Genomic DNA, 27,858 nt, shown 5'->3' with positions numbered 1-27,858 from the left:
TTTGTGTTTAGTGTCATTTTTCAGTTTCTAGGAAATCATGCGCCTGAGAGCCTTCAGATGTTAAATTTTCTAAAGTCAGCTATATCCTCTCACTAAGTGCTAAATTAAGGTTGTGCGTTTTAGACATCTTGAAAGCTTCTTGATAGGTATGTGACTTGTCTTTTAAAGGGCCCATGAGTCAACTCTGTGGGGACTGTCCCAGTCCTGGCTCATACGTGTTATTTCAGCAATATGGTTGCCACTGCAAATTTGCTTCATCATGGCTGGCTCTTACCTCACAAAGGAATGTAGGAAAACTGTCTATGCCACCTTCTGCCTTGACAGAGTCCACTGATGTTGGCCAGAGAGGGATCTATGTGATGAGGGTTCTGTTGTGAGGAACATTCATATGCTACCTTGGCAAAATGAGAATGAGTCACAAGGAACAGTTTTAAGCAATGGCTTAGCCAGCCTGCAGTAGGTACTCCATGTCTGCAAAACAGGGGTAGGGAACTCATGTCATTCCTGGCCATTGTCCATAATGTGTTATAATGTGTGGGGCTGATCAGAATGGTAAGTTTAGCAACACCTGGTGAGCCAAGGCCTCCCCACACCTGCTGTATTACTTATTTCTATATTTAATTTCTATCCCCACCTCCCTCCCAAAGGAGCTCAAGACAGCAAACACACCCACATTTTAATAGCAAAAAAAGCATTTAAAACATTATTTTAAAAAAAAGGTACAATTTAAAACATTATTTCATCCATTATTTCATCCAGTATTCTACAGCCACCAAATGCCTGGGTAAAGAGGAATGTTTTTCAAATTCCTCTGGAAAGTTAATGACGATGGAAGCAGAAACACCTTACTAGAGAGGGAATTCCACAAACAGGGAACCATCATTGAAAAGGCCCTGTCATGGGTCAGCGCCAACTGGGCAACTGTAGAAGAACAGGCGCTTGCAGTTGGAAAGGAATTGACCCCTATTAGGGGGCGGGGAGTCTCATAATTAGATTCTTCCCCTTCTTGGTGGCATTGGAAACTGATACAACTATAGAGACAAGATGTCAGGTATGGTGGAATTGTAACGAAATAAAAATTTCTCCATGTCTTGATTTGGGTCACACTTATCTTGCTGTGCATCATAATTGTGAATAATTTTTCCTTCAGCAAGACTATAGGGATCTTGAGATATCTTTGCCTTTACCTGGCTTTGGCTCACTTGCTTCGGTTATCTGTAGTTACTTGCTGTGCAGTTGCTTGGCTGGAAACCCTGCAGTTGCAGTCGATGCAGCTGATAACCATGATAGGCTCATATGATGAAATATTTTGCCTCTTAGAAGAGGATTCACAAGATGGCATTCTGGTCTCATCTCAAGGTAAGAAAGTAGCATGAGAAATTAATGCTATGGTTGCAACTGCAGCTGTTTTGTTTTGTTTTTTAAATTGGACAACGAGAACTGAGAATGTTGAGGATACTTTGAGTTATTCTACTTGAAAATGCAGAACAAGGTTGTTTGTCATGGTTGCAGAAATCTTATATTCCGTCCTAATAAGAAAGTCACTTTGCAACGTTTTGAGGAAAGTAAGACATTATATCGGAAGAAACTTCATTCACAGCATTTAAGCAAGAGAGAAGTTCATCTGGTATTAAGGTCTGTTCTTGAATATCATCATCTGAAAGTAGGGGTTTCCATTGGTTTTCTGTTGGTGTATGTGGCTCTTCATCTGTTGAGCTGACCATGTTGCTCTGTCCACTTTTACTGTTGTTCAAAACAAGACTGATTTTATCAAATAAAAATGTATTTTCATTGGTACCAACAATAGGCCATGTGGTAGCCATGGGACTTGGGAAATCCTTTATTAAACTACTCACAGGCAAAGCTGGGTTGTTTGGTTTTTTATCTGGGCTTTGCGAATGTATTTCATAAGTACTGTCTTGTAAGACTGCTGGGCTGGAAATCTGAGGTTTGTAGCCATTTTCCTCCATCGTGTCCGAATTGCCAACAAACAGTATGTCTTCTGGAATGTTAACATTATCCAGAACTGCTTCTCTAGTTTCCTCTTTATGATCTACAACCTTATACTCCTTGTGTACCAGTGTCTCCTCCACTTCAGTAACTACAGCATCCTCATGGTCGATGAACAACCCAGTGGAATTGTGTGTTATGCCACCATTTCCCCCCTAAGAAACAATTACAGAAAAAAATAATAAAATGTAGGCGCGGGGAGGTAGCAAACAGCTATTCAGTTTCAATATCTAGTCTAGAGCAATGAACACAGAAATAACACATTATAATAAAATAAATTGAGGCATCTGTAAAACTGATAGAAAACATGAATAAAAAGATAACTACATAAATGTTAAAATAAGGTTTGCATATGTGGGTACAGGCAAAATCTATGCAATGCAACTTGAACCAATCTATCTAAAGTTAAGTTGTGATTAACTTTATAGTTCCATTCTTTCCTCTCATGTGATGGGAATCTCATGAGGGTGAATGTCTGGCTAGTTCTGTAGATAAGGTCTTATCCTAGGTCAGACTTGCCCATAATCTAGCCCACTATTGTCCACTCTGGCTGATAGCAGCTCTTCAGGATTACAGAGTTAAGGCTACTATATGGGTAAGAATTTCTTCGTTGCTTTTCTTTACTTGTTGTTTGATACTGAACTATTTCAGTATGCTTTTAAGTCAGTAGTTAACAGAGTTGGTCCATTTTAATTACTGTAAGCCTTTGTTTATGCATAGAAAGAGAAGAGAGTATTCACACGTCAAAAGATTACTTTTTGTGATTTAAAGTTAAGGTTACACTTGAATGTAAGAATAAAAAGCTATGGAACTAAGTTGAATAATGGGCGATGAATGCTGATAATAGTAGATCAAGTCATATATTATCTTAAGCAATTCCACATTCAGGTAAATTTGGATCTCCTAATCTGGCAATTTTATGTTGCACTTGTAGCAAGGGGAAGGTGTGCAAAGTCCTGATCATGCCATGTAGAGAGATGAACATGAGAAGCAATAGCCAAAGAGGCCCACAACATATTCTGAATGTAATGGTCATAAAGTAAAGCATACAGGGCTGTTGTTGTTTTTAAAGTCATGCAAACATTTCTTCCTACAAATGCAAGGTGCCACCTTGCTTCACTCTAGTTTCTTTAGACACATTAAATAAATAGAATGTTGACTTGTGGAGTTACCTGAAGTGATTTGATCACACTGCTGTTCTGCACTCTAGGATAATCTTCAAAAAGCCATTTCGGTGTTATCGACCAAAATGCTGTTTTAACCCTTTTTTTAAAAAAAGCACAACACATGAATTGCATTTTGGAAAAACTGATCACGGTTCAGATTCATTATTGGATTGGAAATGCTTATGTAGTTTAGATAAGGTTGAGAGCAGAATTATATGTAATGGTTGCAGCTCCTTGCCTTCAAATGCAGTTACCAAGAAACACAAGTGAAATGGGGTCTGGAATGATTTTGGTGCAATAGTGGCAAGTGACTAGGAGGAGCGCTGAACCCTTTCTCTGTTCTTCCAGAGCCCCTTCCCAGATCACTCCTCCACCCCCAGCACATTTCTCGTTGAGAGAAAAATAACTCTGATGAGGAAAGTGGAGAGTGGAGAAAATCTTTTGTCAAATATGTCATGTCTATGCATGAAGTTGCCTCACATCCTGCTTTTCAGTTGTTTTACACTTGAAAACAGCTTTGCCATCAATTTCAGCCTAACTGCAGTCAGATACTGTACTACAGCTAAGGACCAATCTTTCACCAGCCCTAAATAACTTTACAAATCAATTACAAAACCATCACCTTTCCCTGCTTTAATACGGGAAAATATGCACGCAAACAGGCACTGTACACACATTTTCAAAGGCTGAAAAGTTTGCTCGAAGGCTAAGGAGAAAAGTCTGGGGAAACACTTCACGCTTGTACCTCTTAATGTTTGTAGCAATCAAACTCAAAATAATTATAAATATGAAGAACATTCCAAAGCCAGTTCCCCACAGAACACCACCATCATCACCATCACCTTAAAAAGAGAGAGAGAAATGATCAGCACTTTGATTTTACACCATATGTGTATTCAGAATTAACTCAGGGTACACCTCACTTGCTGAATAAAATCAATTCATCATAACTTTATGATGCTTGACCAATTGCTTGTGAAGTTCAGATGTATATCATCACAGTGCTTTGTTCCTGCTTTTGCTGAGCCTGCATCTTAGAAATGTGTCCTGTATAGACAACCATGTGCCTCTACTCATAGCTGTTCACATGATGCCATATCAACCACTGAATGGCTAAGCTGATGCACCGAGGAGGTCTTTTCAAATTGTCAAGGTTTCTTATAATGTATTTCAGTACAAGGTGCCACTGAAACTGGCTGGGAGCCTTATGCTTATTATGAAGCTTTGGTTTGACCATGCTTGACAAATTCAATAGAACTCATGAATATGTTGGCAATGGCACTTGCTACTCAAGATACACATTGTTAGCCTTTCTTATCTTTAGCAGAGTGATAAAGATGCTTAACTAGAGAATTGTGTTTCCTTGGCAAACTAGATAGTAGCATAATTAGATCCACAGTTGACAAATCAAGTCTTGAGTAAATTCTGAGAGGTATCATGCCAGTTTGATGGAATGTGAGATACTGTATGGAGCAAGATAGCAATTGGTGATGGCAGGTTATGTTTCCTGAAGAGCAAACACGTGATCTCACCCCTGTTGTTTTATGTACACCAAATCTCCTCTGTGTGCCTTTAGCCACTCGACTGACAATTTTAAAAATCAACCATTAAAAGTTCATATGAGTATTTTCGTATTGTATATTCAACCCAGGATGTCTCTGGATTGAGAATAATTTGAGTTAGCTCTTTTATTTTATTTTTTTAATCTTGATATTTTATTAAGGATTTTCTTGTTTTACAGAAGTAAGTGTAATGCCTCGTTGTTGTTTTTCCATGTAACATTTTTACAAATCCATTTCATTTGTTGAGGCATTAGGGGGAGAAGAAAAGGGGGGGAAAAAAGAAAAAAAGAAAGGGGGGTGGAGAGAGGGAAGATGGAAGGGGGTGGGGTCGGGTGGCGGTGTTTCTATTATGTGTGAAAACACCCTGAACTTTCATTTCCCTATAATCACGTCAGTGAATGCTGCACTCAGTTCCCACCTCTTTGAGATGTTATCACTGGCTGGTGTAAAAAAAACAACAACCCAACAACCAAAAAACCCTCCCAAATCTGGTAACACAGAAAACCTCTCTTCTGGAAACCTGACACAGAGACATTTCCTACCGTTGGTAACCGCAAACATATTTCCTGGACCATTATATGTGTCTTGAGTTTTCCCCGGCAATGCTATTCAGAGAACGGGAGAAAGAAAAGCAAAAAAGGAGAATGACTTCCACTGTGGTACAACAGCAAGTGTAGCAAATACTTTGTTCCCTTGTATTCCCATGGACTGCGAGAAGATCAAACCTATGCATTCTGAAGGAAATCAGCCCTGAGTGCTCACTGGAAGGACAGATCCTGAAGCTTAGGCTCCAATACTTTGGCCACCTCATGAGAAGAGAAGACTCCCTGGAAAAGACCCTGATGTTGGGAAAGATGGAGGGCACAAGGAGAAGGGGACGACAGAGGACGAGATGGTTGGACAGTGTTCTCGAAGCTAGCAGCATGAGTTTGACCAAACTGCGGGAGGCAGTGGAAGACAGGAGTGCCTGGCTTGCTCTGGTCCATGGGGTCACAAAGAGTCGGACATGACTAAACGACTAAACAACAACAAGTGCCCCCCTTCTTTGTCAGTACTAGGCTTACTTGGCTGTAGTGCAAAACAGCTGCATCTAGCCACCCTTTCCATTTCCCGCAATGCCCCTGAGGTTGAGGTCATTCTGCGAAATTGAAAATGTGGCTTGATTCAAATGCTTTGCATTGCTCAAAGTGCTCTGCCAGCATTGGGGGGAGGGGGGAGGGGAGGAGATGTAAGGGCAGCTGCCTAAGGATACCAGGTGCCGACACTGGCCCTGCCAAAAAGAGTGTTTGTTGGTAGCCATCCTGGTAGGATCTGTAATTGAATTAAATTCTGGTGTAGAAAGTATTATTATTTATCTATTTTGATAGAGTGCTTGTCCATTCCAGACAATACAATCGGATTTGCCAAGCTTATTAATGTTTTAAAAACAACAGAAATGTTATTCTTCTTCTTCTGATAAAATGTTTTATTCATAGGCATACTTTAACCAGTTTAGCTAACTAAATCAATTGCAACTTTACTGATTAATCAACGAAGATTTCTGTAGTCTAGTAAACCCACCCATATCTGCTGAAAACTCTGCCTATACTAGCAATGGGAACTGCATGTGTATGTCTCTGGATCACTGCCATTTTATTTAGGGGTGCTAAGTTTACATTCCTTTGATCTAGGGACCTAATAGCAGCTGGTTCAGCTTTACCATGAAGCAATGTGCAGCAGTTCTTCAGGAAGCGCATTCCAGAGGGTGTGCTATTTTCTTTGTAGCATTAGAAAACTAAGAGAGCTCCAGTTCAAAAAAGGGAAAGTGTCATTTTGACTTTTCCTTTTTCTAGTGAAAATATTACTAGCACCAGCAGCAAATAGTAAAATGATTAGATATTCACCATCACCAGTCTAAAAGAATGCATTAGTTCTCTTTATAGGTCCACATTTCTGCAGGAGTGAATGGGCCAAAATGTCATTTGTGACAGAAATACTGAGTGGGCAGTGTGCTCCATTAAGCTTAAGAAATGGAGATTTTGTTCAAACAACAGAACTGTATGCAGGTAACAGCAGTAGCCCTAAAATAGTTACTGTACATATTATAATTTTTCATTAAACACTGCCGCCTTGTGGTCTTTGGAGCCACAGCAAATTCTAACAAGAAAATGCGATATGATGTGGCAGTAAAAGGAAATTATTAGAGTAACTGGAATGTTGCCACTATTAACCCTGTGGTGTAATTTCTAAATTTAGTCAGAACTTTAGAGAAGCAATCTCAGGAACATGTTTTCTGCAAGGGTTTTAGTATGTATGAAATATTCATCATTTTTGGCTGGAGTTATGGATTTGCCAAGGAACCCGTGCAATTCCTACATCTTCGTGTTCAGAAAACTTCCAGCTGCTAGTTTTCTGCCTGCTACATTGAGATTACCCCTAAAGAGAGGGTCCCTTCAGACACTCCTGGGTGTTATGATCAGCAGAGGGGGCCCTCTTGGTAGCCTCAGAAGTTTGGGTTGTGGTGGCCCAGGAAAGTGCATTTTCTGTGGCAGCCCCTAAGTTGTGGAATTCCCTCCCTGTAGAGATGTATCTGGCTTCCTCACAATACAGCTGTCACTGAAAACGCACCTTTTTACCCTTTGTGCTTTCAGGGCCACCCTGTTCTTGTGATTGTAATCTGCCTTAACTGTTTAATTTTCAGCTGTTTTAAACTGTCCTAGGACCTGTTGATGAAGGGCAGATAATAAATTTAATAATATTAAACCCATCTGGCTGGGTTTTCCCCGGTCACTCTGGGAGGCTTCCAGGACATATAAAAAACATAATAAAATTATTATTACTAATATTATTGAGGACACAGGGGTTGGATCTGTATGTAAGAGCACAGTAATACACCTTGGTAGACAGAAGTGTCCCCTGATTCAGCAGTTAAAGCCTGTGTATGGAATCCAGTAATACTTTACATAATTGTGGTACAGTATCTACCTTAATCTGCTTAATCAAGGCTGGGCATAAAAGTCATTCCATTTCATTGTCCTTGGCAAATTCGCCTTAATTCCTATCAAGGCCTTATTATTCATGGTGTAGAACTGCTTTGGTTATCTAACAGTCTTATACTGCATCTCGGATGAAAGAACTTTAAAATCATCAAAGGATGTAATACAACTAAAGGGAAGTTGACAGAAATGAGCAAGAATGTCTGGTTTAGTATGTTTCTTCTAATTATGTGAAAGTCATGCTTATCTTTAGTTTTTTCCTGTACGTATGCAGGTGAATCAGGGTCAGTTGCTCCTCTCTCTGACATATATACACACAGTGGACATGAAAGATTAGTATGGCTCTCACATCTTCTACAGAGTAATATGGGTACATACAGCAAACAAATGTGTGTACTGTACATTATTTATGTAACATGTCCTCATCCACACCTTTTAAGGAAATGTTTAATTCCAGTTAATGCCCCGAAACGATCTTATTCCAGTTTGAACAAGATAATTACCATATATACAGAAACACATTAAAAAATATTTTTAGTCAGGGAGATATGACCATACCATAGAGGAAGTTTAGCTCAAACACAGTACACTATGAAATAGTGCCAGTCCCCTTACAGTGGCCCCAATGGTACTTACTCGGGATGGAACAGGCCTGGCTGGTGCCATCTTGATACACAGCATACACTGAAATGTTGAAGTTATGCCCCATTCTGACATTTTCTGTAAGGATGAGGTTTTATTCATTTATTTTAATCGTGAAAATAAGTTCTACTCTGTAATTTTTTAAAAAGGTATTATGAGTAAAACTTCAGAAATAAGAACCAATGAATTCTAATCCCACGATTTTGTTCTGACTTCTTGGGGAAGGGTGGGGGAGCACACAGTCATTTTAAAATGTTTTATCACATTTGTATCCCTTTCTCCACATAAGCAGCTCAGGTGGCTCTATGTGGGTTTCTTATATTTTGTTCCCAGAGTAGCTCTATTTGTCCATGTTGATTTTGGTAGTCTTTGCTAAGTTTGCTTGTAGGTTTGTTGTCTTTTGGATTTTAAACTAGATTTCCTCCACAAAAGATGCTTTCTTGGTGACCAAGGGTGAGGAAAACAGATTTCACTAAAAGTGATTCTTCATGTTTGCAAAATCTACTCCTGGGGTAGCAAACCTGCTATCCTCCAGATGTTGTTGGACAACAGCTTCCATCATCCTTGAGTCCCTTGTCTGGGACTGATGGGAGTTGTAGTCTGAGAGCATCTGCAGGGCACCATGTTGGCTGTTCTTGAGCGGCTCAATTATTCCGGGTCTAAGAAGCTATGCATGTCATCAACCCAGCATATCATGAAGGCCACTAAAAAGAATTGGCTTGTATTTTACCTTTGATATATGTTGTTGTGTTTTGGATGGGGACTTTTCTCCACACAAGTCCATGTCTGAAATCTGCAGACGTCCATTCCACTATGTACCACAAAACTACTTTTCCAATAGGTTGGGGAGGTTTCCATACAACAGAAATCCCTTTCTGTTCATCGTGGTTCATTTGCATGTTGGTAGGTGGTGGGAAATCTACAGGGGAAAGCAGCAGGGATGACTTGACTTGTATAAAATCTAGCCAAATATTTGAAATAGTTTTGCAATAGGAAGAAGGTGCCCTTGAAATGAGTGAAGGGTGTATTGATGGGGAGCATACAGTGGAGTGCAGCTTCTTCATCTCTGTCTGGCACACTGGAAATCAACCAAGTGAGGATATGGACATTTTCTTTAAGCTAAGTGCATACACTAGAAAGATCAGTGTCAATAAGGATCAAGGAAATTGTATAACTGAAGGGAAAGAACCCAGAGAAACATTTTTCCTCCTCCTCCTCCTACAAGCTCCCTGTCAGCTGTTATACTCAAAAATACGCAAAAGAGGGCCTGGGACCCTTGCCTGTGATGTCATCCAAGTATGACCACATTCCTCTCCTCAAATTCTGATCTGCTATTCCTGCAGCAGCAAGATAAGACAAATGCCTTCATATACACACATGCATTCCAGAGAAGCTCATCAAAGTGATGGACATTTTGCAAGTATAATATATTCACCACTTGCTGCAGTTGCTGAATGATTAATAATAATAATAATAATAATAATAATAATAATAATAATACCTTTATTGTCAATGTACAACCTGTGTACAATGAAATTAACCAAGCCTCCCTCCCCCACCCACAAACACTCAATCTCATTGCACTCTGTGTGCTTGTCGCACAACACACCAACCCCAAAAGTCAGTTGCACTATATTATTTTCCGTTCAGCAGCCTAATAGCCCAGGGATAGAAACTGTTTTTTAGCCTGTTGGTATGACTGATTATACTTCTATATCTCCTGCTGGAGGGTAGAAGATTAAAGAGGTGCTGGCTGGGGTGTGAATCACCCCTGAGAATCAGCCCAGAGAGTAAACTTGGGCACCTGTGTTAAGCACCTGTCTTCTCAACATTTCTAGGCCAACCTACAACCCAAGTGGATGGTGGTAAAGAGCTATAATTTTGATAAGGTCCTCTTCTAGCATCACATAGTTAACTGGAATAAAATTTCCGTTGCTCCTCAGGGATTGTTGTACTGAGCTGGACTCTCTAGGAACCATCAATTTCTAAGGAAGCAGAACAGCCAGAAGCATCCTGTGAAGCTAGAAAGGAGAAGCTTGTCCAAAACCAGGACAGAACTGTGGAATTGCAATACTAGCTTTCTCTCTCATGTTGAGAGAGCGGAAATGACAAAAAAATTGTCGTGATTATTCTGCAGGATCCATCTAGGAGTGCAATCCCGTCTCCATCTACGTAGGCATAAACCCCTCTGGCATTAATGGGACCGCAAAGGTGTATTTCTCAGATTGTCGTTCACCTAGGGTGACCAGATGGAAAAGAGAACAGGGATCCTGCATCTTTTCTACAGAAGAGGGAATTTCAGCAAGTGTAGCTTGTCATACAGAAGAGGCGGATTGAGGGCAACATGGCTGGTTCTCTTTGCACTGGTTGTCAAGCAGAGAGAACACCCGTAAGCACTTGCCCAGTCATGGGAAGGAGATGTGAGGGCTCTGACAGCTTCCTTGGGTCCTAGAGTCCTCAGTTCTCCTTTCCAAAGCCTAGTTAGTGCTTGCCCAGTTTGGGGAGGAGGTGGGAGCGCTGTAGAACCCTGCTGGAGACCTCACACCTCTTTCCCAAAGCCCAGCATGGCGTGAGGGCTGGGGAGAGGCACCAACTTTTGGCCTAGCTCAGGGCGCCATAGAACCAAAGTCCACCCCTACCTATAGCTGTATCTGCTGAAATCCCCTCTTTTGCACAGCACAGCAGGAATCAAGTCCTCTTTTGCATCTGTATATTCTTTATGAATTCCAAAACTTGATAATAGTCATTCCTATATTGTCCTCAGTTGTTGTTTTTAATAGTCATGATGGCTAAGACCTAATTTTAAAATGGAATTTGATATTTTTAGATGTCAGCTTTTTGCTTTATCTTTCATACTTTTGCTGAAATGGAATACTTATCTGGTTTGGCATCTCCAAAACTGGCATTGTAGTAATGGATGAAAGTGCTCCTGTTTGTGTCTTAAAGGGAGCAAACTAGAAGTCAAGTTAGTTATATAGTTGGGGGCGGGGTCTGAATGTTAGGAAATCATAGGGTCAGTTTCTTCTCTGACACAATTTAACAATGCATTATCCATTTCTCAAAAGTTTTTAAGTACTGTACTGCTTTTATCTTACCATGGAAACTGTGGGGAGGTTGGTTCACTGTAATATTCGCAGGTTTGGAACTTCCTTTTGAATTATGTGCTGTCACATGGAGAGTGGTAACTGCTGGGGGAACCAAAACTTGGCATTTTGTTTCTGTCGTTTTACATAAATCCACAATTTCTCCTTGGTTTTCACAGAACACCCTGTAGCCCAAAATTCTTCCTCTGCTCTCCTTAGGAAAAAATGGCTGGGATGTGGGAAGGAAGAGAAGGAAGAGAAAGCAAGATAATTGCCTTTAGAAAGCTGCGTTGTGGGGTGTTTTTTTTTGGGGGGGGGGGTTCATGCAGTTTCACATGCACAGCAGCTAAGGGGAAAATGTGATTAAACCTGCATTTCCTTAGCTGCTTGCCAACCACTGCAACAGAAGCCACTGCAAAGAAGAGCCTCACTGTTTGAGGTCACCAGGAGTTTGGGAAAGCAGCTGGGGGAAGGCTTGCTTAACTCTTTCCCTGCTGCTTCACCTCTCCAAGTTGTCCCCTCCCCAGCTATTTTTCCTTATTTAAATAAATTCTTAGAATCAAGTAAGAAAGTGGCATTTCTAATGTTTCCTGCATGCAGTTGTGTATTTTTCCTAGCCTTTACAGTGATGTTATTGAGTCAAAATACAACCCCATGGCAGATTCTTTCTAGTATTCGCCCCAACTGAAGAAACTGCCTTATATTTTTAACACCTTTCTGAATTCTAGACCTTATGAAAATAAGACCACCCTGGACTCCCTTAACCTGCAATGTGTTCAGTCTGGAAAGGAGGAAAATATCACCTTGATTAAGATGACCACCTCTTGGCTACCATTCGGGTACGTTGGCCCCAGAAACCTCCACACATCGAGTATAGAAGAAGGTTCTGCAGATAAACAAACAAAATACAAAAAATAAATAAATCTGAACATGAGGGGTTTTTTGCCCACCGACTTTCAATTTAAATCATGGTAAAAAGTCTGGCTTGGTCTGTTACTTGTTGTTTTGGTCTTGCATATATACAAAAGAGCAAAGGCATCTACTGCAAAATCCTAACTGTGAACATTTAGAGCTAATGAGATGTTTTCTGTGTGTATGGTGATTTACAGCAGTGTGGGAAATGAAAAATAGAGGTTGCCACTAGACCAGGGGTCTGCAACCCGCTGCTCCGGAGCCACATGTGGCTCTTTTACACCTTTGCCGCGGCTCCGGGGCGGATACTAGTGAGGGGAGGAGGCGCATTGTGCGCCCCGACACTCCCCACTGTGGCGGGCGCTGTACTGGCTGTGACGTTGCATGGGGGCGGTGCGTGCGTTAGTCACGCACCGTCCCGACATCACCTTCAGATCAGACATTAAGGTAAGAAACAATATATGCAGTGTTATATTTGTTTTAAATGTCGCAATGGTTTTGCGGCTCCCAGGTTTTTTTTTCTTCGGAAACGGGTCCAAGTGGCTCTTTTTGTCTTAAAAGTTGCAGACCCCTGCACTAGACCATCCTATTTGGCAGAAAAGCGCAGGCTCTGCTAAGAAAAGAAAAATCATATTGTGCAGAGCTAAAAACATAACAACTAACAAGAAAGAATATTTAAATACATTAGAATCAGGAAAGAGTTGTTCTTATCGCTGCCACTAGTAGGTGCAAATGTGTTCTTTATTTTTTTATCTCTATCCACATCTATATGTAGATTTATTAGAATCAGGTATGGGGAAGGAGTGATGGTCTATTTTGTTACTAAAGAAATGCAAATGAAGGATCAAAAGTGACGTTCAGTGATTGGATAGTTTTAGAAAGTTGTTACAGTAACAAGGTACTGGAGCTCTATATAAGCAGGCTGACTGAGCCCTTCATCTCAGTTCAGTTCTGGCCTCAGAATAAAGAAGAGCTGTTTGAAGAATCGCTGTGTCGTCTGATATGTTCACCCACAACTTAACAAATGACTTGTAAGGAGCTTAGCCCATAAACAGGTGTGTACCTGGAGGGTGGGTACGACTGACAAGGTTGGCCCTTGCCAAGGGTGTAGGGACAGGGTGCATGTGCAAAAGTTGCACATCTCCACTCAGGCTTGGAGTGACTAGGAGCTTGCCTGCCCCCCCACATGCTCCCAGGCCCACTCCTCTGCTGCCCTGGGCAACCAACATCTTCTTGCCAAGGGCGCAAGGGAGCCTAGTTATGCCTCTGCCCATAACCCAGTCTATGAGTCTGCTTCCAATGGGGCATTATCAGGCTCTTATCCAGAATTCAGGATTACTAGTGGTCTCTACTGCTAGGCCACATTCTTTTCCAAGAATACAGCTTTGTTTCTTAGTGAGTTAGGCTTTTGAACTCCTCACTTCCTCAGGCCAGGGTGACCCTAACCATTAGGCATAGTGAGGCAGCCACCTGTCAGTCAATTTTTAGGTGTTCTGAAAGAGCAGGATATTGCTAGTTATTAAATTTATTATGACTGTGCCAGGTAGGAAGAGAGACATGTGTGAGATCATTTGCCTCATCTACTAGAATAACATGACCACCATTAGAGAGAATACACCTTGACTTAGAGTATTTGGGCACTATTTGTTGGTCACCTTCAGAAAGTCCCCAAAGCCAGCTAAGTTATTCTGGCGCCTGAGGCAGAAAATTCCTCAAGCACCTCTCCCACCTACCAGGCAGTAAAAATATAAAATGAAAACCCACTGCTGCCTTTTCATGGCACACAAAACCAGCTGCAATGAGGTAGTCTCACTCTGCCTAATTAATGATGCAACTGAGCTTCAGGTAGCAAAGCATCTTGGGTCAGAGGTTTTGGCTGAAACAGAAATAGGTTGTGCTGAGAGCCCAAAGGCTTCCATGAATTTTAACAGCTAACAAATTCAAGAGGTGCAGCTTTTCTCTAGGGGAGTGAGGAGAACGGCTTTATCTGATGCATGCCTCCCTGCCATGTATTAAAGGTGCAGCAAGAGGTAGTAAAAAGGGGAAGTTTATTCCTGAAAGCCAGCCATTTCCCCCTCAAAAATGGATGAAGCACTTGGTAAGTTCTTTGTACTATTCTTTTGTTTTGCCAGCAGGGGTCACTACTGCTATTTGTACTAAAACAACTTATTGTGATAAAGGCTCCTGAGGCCTAAGAGCAGGGGTCAGCAAACTTTTTCAGCAGGGGGCTGGTCCACTGTCCCTCAGACCTTGTGGGGGGGCCGGACTATATTTTTTGGGGGGGAAAGGAACAAATTTCTATGCCTCACAAATAACCCAGAGATGCATTTTAAATAAAAGCACACTTTCTACTCATGTAAAAACACACTGATTCCCGGACTGTCCACGGGCCGGATTGAGAAGGCGATTGGGCCAGATCCAGCGCCTGGGCCTTAGTTTGCCTACCCATGCCTAAGAGCACTGCAGCGGCACATCAGGCAAATGAGGCTGTGTGGCTCAGGGTTTCACCTCCTGTTGTCAGCCATCCTTGGTTGTGGCTTTCCCCTGCCCTCTGAGGCTGCCACTGTTGCTGTAGGTGGAGGCAAAGCCAAGCCTAGTGCTGCTGCCCCACCCTGCAACTCTCAAGCCCCTTAGAGGGAGCCTGCTTAGAGCAATTTAGGCCTGGCCTAGTAGATTTGTTTAACTTATTTCCTTTATAGCCTGCTTAGCTTAAGATGCTGTAAAACACACACACGAAATTGGTTAGTCAGCTTTGATAGAAAGCTGTCCAGTTGACAGATGTTGTACACATTGTGTGTGTACTTAATCATTAATAAATATCTGTACTTCTAAATTACTGTGTTGAATATGGAGCTTCATATAGATGATAGCACACACATCACTTTGGGAAGTTCGTTTGCTTGCCTTGCTGGCCTCACAGCCCCCTTAGGATGGGCAGATTTCAAGCTTGCAAAATCTACTTTTGTTTCTTTTCACAAAAGATCAGAACCCTAAGATCTGCCAGAGGTCATTGCAAAAAAGACATAGAACTAAACAGTTCTGGATCCAGGAATTTGTTTTAAGTACCAGAACTAAGCTCATAGTCCATCCACACAAAAATCCACTTCTGGTTACATAAGGCTACTTGCCTTATGAGGAACAATTTGGAGGAACTGAGTATGTTTAGCCTGGTAAAGAGGAGACTGAGAGGAGATATGATAGTCAACTTCAAATATCTAGGGCCGTCACATGGAAGATGGAGCAAGCTTGTTTTCTCCTGCTCCAGAGGGTAGGAGCCAAACCAATGGCTTCAAGTTACAAGAGATTGACTAAACACCAGGAATAACTTTTTGACAGTAAAAGCAGTTTGGCAGTGGAACTGACGCCCATGATAGGTGGTGGACTCTCCTTTCTTGGTGGTTTTTGAGCGGAGATTGGATGGCCATTGGTCATGGATACTTTAATTGAAACTCCTGTGTTGCAGGCGGTTGGATGAGATAACTCTCGGGGTCCCTTCTGACTCTACAATTCTATGATTCTCTATAATGTCTAAGGTGGCTTTCCCATTCCTAATGCCTCACTGAACTCAACGGGACTTACTTCTTAGTGAAGATGCATAGGGTTGTGCTGGAATTTACTTTTATTTGCATATAAAACTTCAAAGGAGGGGGATAGGTTGTTGTTGACTCCTCTGCTGTAGAGACAGGATAGGCACAATCATTTCACTTTTCAATTTATGAATGAATTTCCAGCTCACACTGTATTGTGCAACTGAAACTGAAATAGGGTATATGCTCTCTCTTATCAGGGGATTTTTCCATGGACTTTTCAGATTCATAATACCACAATGAGGTAATATTTGCTACCAAAGTGATACAATCTGTAGAAGACAACACAGGAAATAAGAGCGCAACCAAAGATATAATCAGGTATTCCAGTTCCTGAGCTGATTAAGGTACAGCTTCCTTTGCACACTTGGTGCTGAAAATGTGCTCAGAATGTTATGCTTGGTTGGCTTGTTGCAACTTAAATCCCTTGAAGCATTCCTGTTACAATCCTATCTGTAAAGCTGAAAAAAGGACTTGGAGGTCAGGGAAGAGAGAGCAGTGAAACTCACCTGCCTCAGGAGTCATATGCACTGCAGATTCGCTCCATTTGCTCCAGAAGCTTTGGGCATGAGTTAGCTTGCATCTAACTTGAAACTCATACTCCATGTTTGCTTCTAAATTGTACTCAGTTTGATGTTCCCTTTTAAAGTCAGCACCCCATTTTCTAACCTAAAATGGAAAAGCAACAGGACAATTATGTATTGTTCTATCCACTGTCTAGAGCAGAGATTACAAAATCACCGCCATAAAAAAAAAGTTCTGGTGTGTCAAGAGAAAAAAAATGTTTTCAAAGCATTTGCTCTTGTGAGCTCAAAGTCATGGATCTCTGTATATTTATAAACATGAGGTGTATCTTCAGTTTCTTTTTGTTGTTGACCACCCTTCTTCAATTTCAGTTCAGAAAGGTAGTGTTCCTCTGTTATAAAAAAAAAATATGGGAGACACTGGCCTGGATTAACCTACCTTATGGCATGAGGACTGTTCAGACCATTCACAATTAAATATAAGTAAAATTGTACCAAAGGATTCGCTCCTCTATTTCAGTGGATGGGATACCACTATTAGAGTGAATTATGCTGGGTGTAGTCTGATTCACTCAGTTACTTTACATGAGGTAGAAGAGAGATACCTGCAACTTAAATTGTTAGTATGGATTGTATGCTCATGATAACAAGCTCAAATAAGTGTGTGTCCCTTTCTGTATTGCTATTCCTAGTATAAACAACAACATAGTACTTTCAAGTGTTCAAAGTGCTTCACAAGCAATATAAAATTACACCTGTAAGCCAAATCACTCTTATCCCCCATGTAGCAGATGAGGGGACTTAGGTTGAAGAGTGGCTTGCCTAAGGCTACCTTGTGAGCTCATGGCACAAGGTCAGATTCAAACTAGGACTGATTATGTTCATCCTTTTAGCAACTATGCCCAGTCTTTTAGCCACTATGCCAACATCTGTAGTCCCAGATGTTTGTGCACTACAACTCCCATCATCCCTGGCCACTGGTCATGCTGGCTAGGAATGAAGGGAGCTGTAGTGCAATAGTATCTAGGGACCTAACATCTGGGAAGGCTGCTCTATACTATCCAGGTAGCATGTTTTCTTCATGTAGGTACAAAATATTATGTGTGAACTTTTTATGTATACTAATACATTCCCCCCCCCCGTACCCCCATATACATACAGGAGAGTTGGCCCTGTATACATATAGTTGTGTATCCATAAGTCAGTGACAGCAATCCTTACACTAATAATAAACATCCAAAGACAGTGTACTACAAATGGGCTCTAAGTCTTTGTTGGATGCAAGTTTATTTCATAAAATAGAGGTGAGGAAACTTTTTCCTGCTGAGGGTCACACTCCATCAGGGGTAAACTGTCAGGGACACATACTATTTGTCTATAAAAAGGGTACAATAAGAAATTAAAAAATCAGTTTCACCAAAATGCAGAAGGTATATGAATATATGCAACATACGCATCCTAGGAGCAGGATACATTTCACATCCATGTCTTTATAAAACTCTTGTATTTGTAAAACTCTGCCCAGGAAGCTACTGAAATCTTACTAGTATATAAAGTCATGCATGGAAGGTTTAGCACCAAAATCAATGAAAAGCGGCAGCCAAACCACTGCTTATGATACATACAAAACCCAGAATGGGTTGCCTCACCTGCCAAGTTTCGCCTGTCTTCTCCTTGTATCGTTCTTCACAATAAGTCTCATTGATTGCAGTTTGCTTTTCCCATTGTATTGTAGTCTTAAATAATGGAGAGTCTATAATCTGGATAATAATGGGTGTAGCTGGTACCACTAAAAGAAATAAAACAATGTTAAATCCAGTCTCTACTGATGAAACTACTACTACTACTACTACTACAATTATATTGCCTTTCATTTCAAGAATTAAAACCAAGGTCTTCTGCAAACAAGGTCAGGGAGCAACTAGATGAAAGGCAAAAAGAGTTTAACCAACTCAGAGGAATTATGTCCTAGTGGCTAACTGGGATATATAGAACAGCCTTTACCAAAGGTGTCATGGACTTTGAAGACTCTCAAATTCAGAACACAAGGGAGAAATGTGCTAAGAGGAAGGCACGCTTGGCAAATCTACACCGTGATCAACTTCCACCAATGTCCCCACTGTGGAAGGATGTATGGATCCAGAATTGGCCTCCACAGTCACTTATGGACTCATTGTTAAAACCGTGTTTATGGAAGGCAATCTTACTCGGCTACGAGTGATCGCCGAAGAAGAAGACTATGTGTAGTTGATTCTAGCTGTTTTTTACCTCAGGCATTTAAGTATTGGACCACAAGCCAAGATCACTGTCTGCCACAAGCATAGGACAGGTGCAGCACAGAAACCAGCTAGCAAGCCAAATAGCTCTGGATGAATTAAGAGGGACAAATAATTTCTAAACATTCTCAGTATGAATTCTGAAGGCCAGGTCCTGGTTTAATCTGTTTCAACTCAGCAGTGAGTGAAACAATCTCCTAGTGCTATTCTGATCCCCAATAGGATAAACAGCAGATTAAGAAATTAGGGTGGTTGGGTCTGGAATTGTGGAAGGTGTGTGCTGCACAAAACCCAATGTAACTTCAGGCTATATGCAATTCTGTTTCCTGTACTTCCTCTTTTATAGTATGTGTAGCTGCTATCTGAGCACACTCCTAGCAGGGCATCAATCATGCAGTCTCTAGTAGTTGTGCAAAGCACGATAGCCATAAAACTACTGCCTCTTCCAGATTATAGCAATGGCATGTTGAAACCTGCACCCACAAGAAGGAAGAGGCACTCATGGAAGAACCTCTTCAGCTCTCAGGACAGAAGAATCCACAGAGCAAAGATTGGACCTAAGATCATGCCTATAAATATACACCAAGTATCTGTGCATCATTAGAAGTATCACTCCTTAGAAGTATCACTCAGGTGCTGAGGGCCTCTGTGAAAGCAAGAGGTTTGCAGCAGTACAGAATAAACTAAGGGGACAAATCTCAACGAAAATAGTCCAGTGGGTACTCAGCAGGCTCAATAGCTGCAGAATGTTGACAGATGGTGAGGGGAAGAGGGGAAATTTGGGGTTGTGCAGACTTGTCTGCTGTGGGTGGGCAAGGCTGGCTACTAATATTCCTATTAGGAGGCATTAATAGGTTGGTGCATCTTGTAGGTAATTATTATTATTATTTTATTATTGATACCCCTCCCATCTTGCTGGGTTTCCCCAGCCACTCTGTTCTCAAATCTTCCATCATGACCTTAATCTTATAAATTTAGTCATATACTAGACTAAAAACAAAACCAGCTCTTAAAAAATAAAGTTTAGAAATTACTGCACACTACCTAGATCATCAAGGTGAACATACAGTTCTTCTGAGCAGTTCGTTCCTAAGTGATTTTCAGCACAGACTCCAACATAAAATGTTTTGTTTTTCCACATTTGACTCAGAGGGATGGTACCTGAAGCATTGTTTGCCGGAAATGTTTTATTTTCTTCTCCCTGAAAACTATAAAGATCAAACAGTCAAGAAGCATACTACTCTGCTGTAACTGTAAACTAAAAATCTAAAGTAGCTGCTTTTGAAAAAGCAAATTACGTTATACTTGATCTTAGCCAAAAGGCCTAAAAGCCTTGTTAACCATACTAAAATATTTAAACATATAAAAGTAGATTAAAAAAGCAACAAAATATTATTAATAAGAAGTAGGTGTTGTTCTAACATTGTTTTAGAGGCATGTGGTCCCTTGCCTCTTCCTTTCTCAGGGCACTGTGATTAAACTGTGAGGCCAATGGCAACTTCGCTATGGGTGTTGAAGTCACCCAGAATTACTGTCTGGGATCCACCAATACCATTCTCAAGATGACCTCAGCCAGGTTGGTCAGTGTTATGTACTGAAGTTCTCACCCTGGGCCAGCAGGGGGATACTGTAGATAGTTATGCAAATGAAGGATCGAAAAGTGACGTTCAGTGATTGGATAGTTTTAGAACGTTGCAACAGTTACAATTGTTCTGTAGCTCTATATAAGAAGGCTGACTGAGCTCCTCAGTTAGTTCTGTTCCAGCTTACAAAATAAAGAGCTGCTTAGGAGAAATCGCTGTGTCGTCTGCTATGTCAACCCACAACTTAACAGTCAGGGAGAATGTTGCGCAGCTGGGTGGACAGCATACCAACGATATCCCTGTCTCTTAAGAAGCAACTTCAGATGCTGCCCTGCTCTAAGGCAGAGATTTCTCGGTGAGGGAGAAAAAATTGTGAACAGCAGCAAACCCACTTCCCTGGCCCTCTAGCCAAGGTTTGTGCTGCGCCAAATATCCAGTGAGACAGAGCAGGGTAAGGTCTGCCCACCCATCTCTCCTACTCATATCCTACTCATATCTCAGTAGCTACACCAGGTCAACTCATCCATAATTAGATGATAACTGACCTGCCATGCAACATGCCATTTGGCCCAAAGCAAATTTATCCCCTGAAGTGAGCAGAACAAGAGTTTTTTGTGTGTTTTTTTACTGTGTCTGGGTCATGCCTATTTGCTGCCATAATGTTTATATTTGCAAAAAAAGAGTAATACAAAAACAGACTGGGAGAAGCTATTTTAAGTGTGTCCTGAGAGTTTGGGGACTTTTGACCCTCCACCCCACATCCTGGGTTTGAGCTGGAACCACCCTGGGCCATCACATATCGCAAATTGTTTTTGAAACTCATGTTGAAAGTGCATTTTCATCGCAGACTGTGGACCTGCTGTTCAAGTGTTATACAAGCGCCAACCATCCTTGGCTGCTTGAAACTAATTTCAGCCAAAGCACATGCTGCTAGACTGCAGATTAAAGCATGTTTGCCGCTTCTGCTGAGTGTGGAACTCTGATATAAGAGGTGAATCATGACTACCACCAAAAGGACACCTCTGGTGACCTGCGCTCGCCCCCGCCCCCACTCCCTGAAAATGTAAGTAGGACACCAGCTTTTTTTCAGTCATCAGCACTACACCGCATGCAAGATCGTCACTGGTTTGTGAGTTGTCTCTCACCACAGGTTTAGTCCACATAGTCAGACCACAATGTCAGTTGCAGCTTTGTCATGTCTTAATCTTTGGTTGAACTCACAGCTAACCTAGTTTTAGGAGCAAGCTTGACATTACCTGCAAATTCTTCTCACATAGCTTCCCAACAATGTTTTGTATATACTTTAAAAAAGAACAGGAAAAAAAGAACCGGACTTGGAAGGCTGCATTTTTAAGCAGTGGAGTGCTGATTTACTTAAGTGTTTTACAGTGAGCTGCAAACCTTCACCCCAGCCAAATCTCTGCCTCTCTCCACAGTCACCCACCCACTTCCAGGTGCATATTTACACTTGTAAATAATCATCTGAAGTTCAGTGGGGGTGGGCAGAAGCTAGTGGTGATTATGTATAGCAAAATTATGCTGAGAAAAGCATCAAGTACCCTCCTACCCATCGCTTTTCTGCTCAAAACTGCAGCCCGCTAAAGGCTACTTTCCATTAAAAAATATGCAAAACTGTTGAAATTCATCATAGAATCATAGAGCTGGAAGGGACCCTGAGGGTCATCTAGTCTGATTTGAGATAGATGCTTCAATCCACTTTCTTACCTTTTCAAATATAGGTTGTACCTAGTGCTTAGTTGTGTGTTCTTGCCTGGGTCCCAAGTGCATGTCATATTATCCGAATACTCATACACAACACAGGTTAAGTTGGCTGGCATGTCCGGTGAATCTACAAATTACAAAGCATGTAAGATTCTGTTGATTCAAAACACATAAAGGTAGTTAGTGGGTGGCTTATCATGTGACTAAATACTTTATCATGTCTTCTGTTACTCTAAATCACATCTTTTCCAAATACTTTTAAAAGAGCTATTTTCCTTAAGAAGAAATAGAACAATCTGAGCAGTTTGAAGTTGCAGTCTTGAGCACAATAATGTGAAAGTTATACTGAAGTGAATGGGGTTCACTTATAGGCATGTAGTTTAGGAGTGGGCTACCAGGCTAGCAAAGAATTTTAGAATGTTCTGCAACCACTATGCAATCTTTTATTATCTTGCAGTTCGTTGTTCTAAGGTCAAAGCTTGAAAGAGCTTACAGGATAATGTCCTGTTTTAAATCCACCTCATAAATGGCCAATACTGGCCATTTTTAAAAGCACTGTAAGATTAGGTTTTGCTCATCTTTTAAACCATCTTTATGCCCAAGCTGTGAAGTCTACTGGTCTGAAGTTAAAGCTCAGAGCTGTTCTCCTTCTGATCTGCCTTAACTTTTCAGTTAGTGGGCACCTCTCCTCCCAGTGGCTCAATATTATAAGCCATCTGAAGTATGTCCAAATATCCCACTTAGGCTAGTGATATACCGTATACTATCAATGGAAAAGTGTTCATGGTAATAGTTGTTAATTTATACAACCAGTGGCATGTATTAAATTTGTTGTTGGCTGTAGTAATATATTATTTACTTGGAAACAAGACATTTCTATGCACATTAATTTCAGAGGAAGCTCCACTGCATACAGTAGAAGTTACTTAAAATAAATATACATGTTACTGAGTCAGTGAAACTTATAGCAATGTGTTTGGCAGTGCGATCTTTATTTGTTTACACATACACACACTTTTTCATATGTAGTAGCAAAGCAGCGTGCAATATCAAAAATACAAAAAATGTAAAATTATAAATAAAGCAGCTACTGCTGTTGAGTAACAAGTTTAGGCCTAAGTAAGTACTACTGTGTTCAGTGGGCTTGTTCCCTAGATATTAGGAGTGTTTAGGATTGCAGCCTAAGATCAAAGCCCTTAGCTAATAATTTTTAAATTAAAAATGTAAAGCCCCACCAGCAAAATGTCATCCTCGCCTATTTCCAAAGGGGTTAGCCTTGTTAGTCTTTTGCCAAAACACACAGCAAAGAGTCTTGTGATGCCTTTAAATACGAGCAGTTTTAATATTGCATAAGATTTCGTAGACTATAGTTTACTTCATCAAATGCTTGCCTCAGTGGCTGATCATTTCAGTCAGTAACCCATTTTACTTCCCAAATTAATGAAAAAGAATTACAAGCAGAAAAATTACCTACACAGAATACACATAAAATACTTACGGCCCACGCAAAATTCTGTTCCACATACTATTTGGTTTTTTTCTGGAGGACATACAGTATAACAAATGACTGTGGAAAATGAAATGTTATAATTATGAAGTTGAAGTTGAACTGTAGTTTTGTTTATAACCGACACCAATCTGTCCTCGACCTCCCTTTGATTTAGAAGCATACGTTTTTTAGCATTCTGACAGACATCTTTATCAGAATGGCAGTTTATAGTAATATTCTGGCCCATTTGAATCGTTGAAGCTGGTTCCGTCCACACCTTCCCAGGACAATGTATAGTATCTGAGGGGAAGAAATAAATTAATTGCCATAAATATCTTAGCAATTATTATTTTTTTTAAAAAACATATGCAACCTAATCAGGTACCCACTATCTGGCCAAAATATTTCAGTGTTACTCCTATACAGTGGTGCCCCGCAAGACGAATGCCTCGCAAGACGGAAAACCCGCTAGACGAAAGGGTTTTCCGTTTTGGAGGTGCTTCGCAAAACAAATTTGCTATGGGCTTGCTTCGCAAGACGAAAATGTCTTGTGATTCCTGGGTTTTTCCCCCCCGCTCCCCACCCCCTTTTTCTAAGGCACTAAGCTGCTAATAGCCTTTTAGCAGCTAATCCGCTAATCCCTTAAGCCTTTAATAGCCGCTAATAGCCGCTAAACCGCTAATAGCGCTAATCCGCTAATCCGCTAATGGGCTTGCTTTGCAAGACGAAAAAACCGCTAGACGAAGAGACTCACGGAACGGATTCTTTTCGTCTTGCGAGGCACCACTGTAATCCCAAAATCTAATAAAATCTTGAAAAGATAGAGCAACAAGCACAATCTGAAATGTTTGACAAGGCCTCAGGTATCTAGGGACTTAGGGATAAGTTCCATATTTTTGTTACAAAATCAACAAATTCATATTTGAGTTTTATTAGAACACTTGAGTGGATACCATTCGGACCTGGTGATTTTTCAGTTTCCATTTTGCCAGTAAGGCCTAGAACTTTGTCTCTTATCGCCACTATTTGCTTCAGTTCCTCAGACTCCATTCCTGCCATTTATCTTCCACTTTGAAGACATTTGCAAATAACTGGTTCAGCTTCTCTACAATCTCCTTATCCTCTTTTAGCACACCTTGAGCTCCCTGGTCATCTAAAGGTCCAACCACCTCCCTAGCCAGTCTCCTACTGCTCACATATTTTATTTTATTTTTGTCTTAATGGTTTTAATGATAAAGCACTGAGGAATCTATTTAGAGGCATAAACTAATTCTCTTTTGACTGAGGAAAAAGATAACCTTTTAAATGATTTTTATCAAAAAGGAAATGGCAGTTTGAGCTGAATCGCTGAAAATACAAATACTATTTTAAAAATAAGATTAGAGCCCTTCATCACTGCTGACAAATGTATTTTTGGGAATGATATGAGTAGGAGATGGAAAGCACATCCTAAAACCATGTTTCTACACATTTTCAGCAATATCTAATGAGACTTATTCACATGTAAGTGTGCAGAGGATCGCAGCCTTCACCCCCCACCCTGTATTTCAGTGCCATGTGTTCCCCTAAGATCTAGTCCTTCCTTTTGGCCCTCATGGGTTGTTGGTCCAATTCTCAAGCATCTTTGTTGAGTACATCTACTAGGAGTAACTAGGAGAATATAGGTACTCAACAAATAATGTTTGGTAATCTATCATGTTCCCAGTTTACCAGGACTGCCATACACCCGGATTTTCTCGGACATTACTGGGATTTCAAAGGTGGAATTGATGTCTGGGGGGGATTTCTGAAATGTGGCGCTTTGTGCTGGATCTTAGGCAAATCAATTGGAAAATCATTTGGGGGGTCCTGGTTTTTACTTTTTGAAATATGACAAGTCTACTGTTTACATGATTGGGACACGGGTGGCGCTGTGGGTTAAACCACAGAGCCTAGGACTTGCCGATCAGAAGGTCGGCGGTTCGAATCCCCACGATGGGGTGAGCTCCCATTGCTTGGTCCCAGCTCCTGCGCACCTAGCATTTCAAAAGCACATCAAAGTGCAAATAGATAAATAGGTACCGCTCCGGCGGGAAGGTAAACTGTGTTTCTGTGTGTTGCTCTGGTTCGCCAGAAGTGGCTTAGTCATGCTGGCCACATGACCCGGAAGCTGTACGCCGGCTCCCTTGGCCAATAAAGCGAGATGAGCGCCGCAACCCCAGAGTCTGCCACAACTGGACCTAATGGTCAGGGGTCCCTTTACCTTTACTGTTTACATGAAGGTTCTCCAGGTCAGCCTTCAGTTGTCTGTTGCAGTGACCCTAATGCTGAAATCAATCCTAAGATGGATACAAAATATTTTTCTTCCTCTCTCTTAACACTGGAACCCAAGGATATCCAATGAACTGAATGTTGGATGATTCAGGACAGATGAAAGAAGTGCTTCCTCACATAGTACATAGTTAAACTATGGCATGGCTACTATCCACAATGGCTATGTGCTGCCTCCACTGTCAGGGCAGTGTGCCTCTGAATACCAGTTGCAGGTGGGCAGAGTAACGTAGCAGTGATGTCCTGCTGCTGGGCTTCCCATAGGTAGATCTCGCTGGCCACTGTGAGAACAGTATGCTGGACTAGAAGGGCCATTGGGCTGATCTGGCAGGCTCTCATGTTCTTACAGTATGTGTCATGTCCTTGGAAATCTTTTCATCCATAGGATGTGGGAATTCAAAATTGGAACCCTAGGCAGTGAAGGAATGATAGGTACAGAAATGCATAGCTTGATGGGTGAACCCACTGTGTATCTGTAGTCATCCTTCCATCAAAGAATCAAGCTAAGCAGCAACTAGGGTAAGTGTACGCATTATATTCTTATATCACATTTGAACCACATTCTTTCCCTCAAATAATTCTGGGCACTATTGTTTGCTAAGGTTTACTGGGAATTGTAACTCTGTGGGGTGTAGGAGAAGTGCAGTGCCCATGATTCACTGAGGAAAAGAATGTGTTTCGAATGTGCTTTACAGGTATAGTTTGTACACAACTCTGTTTCCAGAAGCAGCTGCACAGAAAGATTGCCAGTTATGACAAGCCCAACCAGTCTCAAAGCCACTTCCCCACTTCTTCCTGGAGCAATGTTTCACTTTTTTTAAAAAAACAACACAACAATTCAAATTGGCCAAGAAAGAAAAACCAGAGACACATATTTTTAAGGAAAACTAAAAGCCTGGGTAAAGGTAGATGTGTCAATACCAGAGAGAAGGGGGAAGCAGAGCATGTTTTGCAGCAGAAAAACCCACACTGGCCCCTGTAGGTAGGTATGTCCATATGCAACCCAAGTTAATAACCAGTATTGGTTCAAAAGGTTGAGTGCACTGTAAGCAAATCTCCACATTTGCACAAATATAAGTGCTATGGGTCTATAAGCTTTGTAGCTTGGATGTTTAATTTGACAAAGGATTTTTATCCATTTCACGGAGACCTTTCGCTGAGTGTCAGGTACACTCAATTAGCCTGGCCACTTTACAGAAACCACTCAGACCGATATCTGCACTGAGATATGGCTGACTCTGCTGTATTGCCAAGTAGCCAAATCCTACGCTGGCTCCATTGAAGGCTTGCATATAGGAAACATGGCAGCTGATATACCGTAAATTACTAGATTTCACAAATTCATTATCTCCCAGTGTCTTGGAAGACATAATACTTAACTTGCTCTGTAACTGCTGAACACTGATGAGAAAGGACGACTTGGCATATTTTGCAGAAGAGTATGTATAATACCACTAAAATGTTAGCTGTAACCATCATTCTAACAATGTCATCTGCAAAAAAAAAAAAAGCATAAAAACAAAGGAAAATAAATTATGGGCTTTTTCTATTAAACTATTTCCTAAAGAGTAAAGAAAAATAAAGCCATAAAACATCAATGACAGAATGTTGAACAAAGACCTATTCAACTGGAAGCAGTGAAATTGGCATAGGAAATAAATTTGTGCAACCATACTTACCTCTATAATTAGTACAAAATCGTTAACAAAACTTCATTAACAAAAGTACACTGAATGTAGGTTAGGCCTTGTGACATCTTCTAAGGACAGTGAATATTCATTTGTGCCTTGTATTATCCTGCTGGACAATAGTTATATAAGGATGTTTCTATTTTAAGATAACCTCAGGAGGTAACATTGGGATACATGAATGAAGAATACTGTATATGAAAATCTGAAACTTGGGGTGGATGGTGTGTTAGGGTAGGGTACCCAGGTGTTTTTTCCCCAGCCAGAACTCACCAGAACTCAGTTCCAGCACCTTCCAGGTGGGCACCATTGCCATTATAAGAGAAGAA

General features: G+C 41.0%; 2 protein-coding genes across 5 annotated transcripts in view; one reads left to right on the top strand and one right to left on the bottom strand.

The window, feature by feature from the left end:
- The first annotated feature begins 319 nt into the window (after nucleotides 1-319).
- The window catches only part of LOC310681011 (uncharacterized protein C1orf141 homolog), a 53,950-nt gene continuing 26,411 nt past the window's right edge, over nucleotides 320-27,858 (top strand). Inside the window, exons 1-4 of one of the 4 annotated variants that reach the window (XM_083448305.1) lie at nucleotides 329-552; nucleotides 1,321-1,359; nucleotides 12,167-12,277; nucleotides 14,369-14,448. The gene's annotated coding sequence lies outside the window, so the exon portion shown is untranslated. Of the gene's footprint in view, nucleotides 553-1,320; nucleotides 1,360-12,166; nucleotides 12,278-14,368; nucleotides 14,449-27,858 lie in introns of all 4 variants that reach the window. The other 3 variants (XM_083448304.1, XM_083448303.1, XM_083448307.1) reach the window with 3 other exon arrangements.
- Nucleotides 662-26,052, bottom strand: IL23R (interleukin 23 receptor). Its single transcript, XM_083448300.1, has 14 exons — nucleotides 25,774-26,052; nucleotides 23,541-23,831; nucleotides 22,046-22,169; nucleotides 19,782-19,945; nucleotides 18,111-18,250; nucleotides 16,447-16,606; nucleotides 12,242-12,324; nucleotides 11,451-11,667; nucleotides 9,086-9,274; nucleotides 8,350-8,433; nucleotides 5,281-5,343; nucleotides 3,922-4,018; nucleotides 3,183-3,273; nucleotides 662-2,165 (listed from the first exon to the last, which is right to left on the bottom strand). The coding sequence occupies exons 2-14, from the start codon at nucleotides 23,776-23,778 to the stop codon at nucleotides 1,542-1,544; spliced, it is 2,274 nt and encodes a 757-aa protein (XP_083304426.1). The 5' UTR covers nucleotides 23,779-23,831; nucleotides 25,774-26,052; the 3' UTR covers nucleotides 662-1,541.

Source organism: Podarcis tiliguerta (genome assembly GCF_965153285.1).
Source record: "Podarcis tiliguerta genome assembly, chromosome: 6".
Taxonomy (NCBI): domain Eukaryota; kingdom Metazoa; phylum Chordata; class Lepidosauria; order Squamata; family Lacertidae; genus Podarcis; species Podarcis tiliguerta.
Note: the sequence above shows the minus strand (reverse complement) of the source record. Positions and strands in the feature narration are given on the sequence as shown.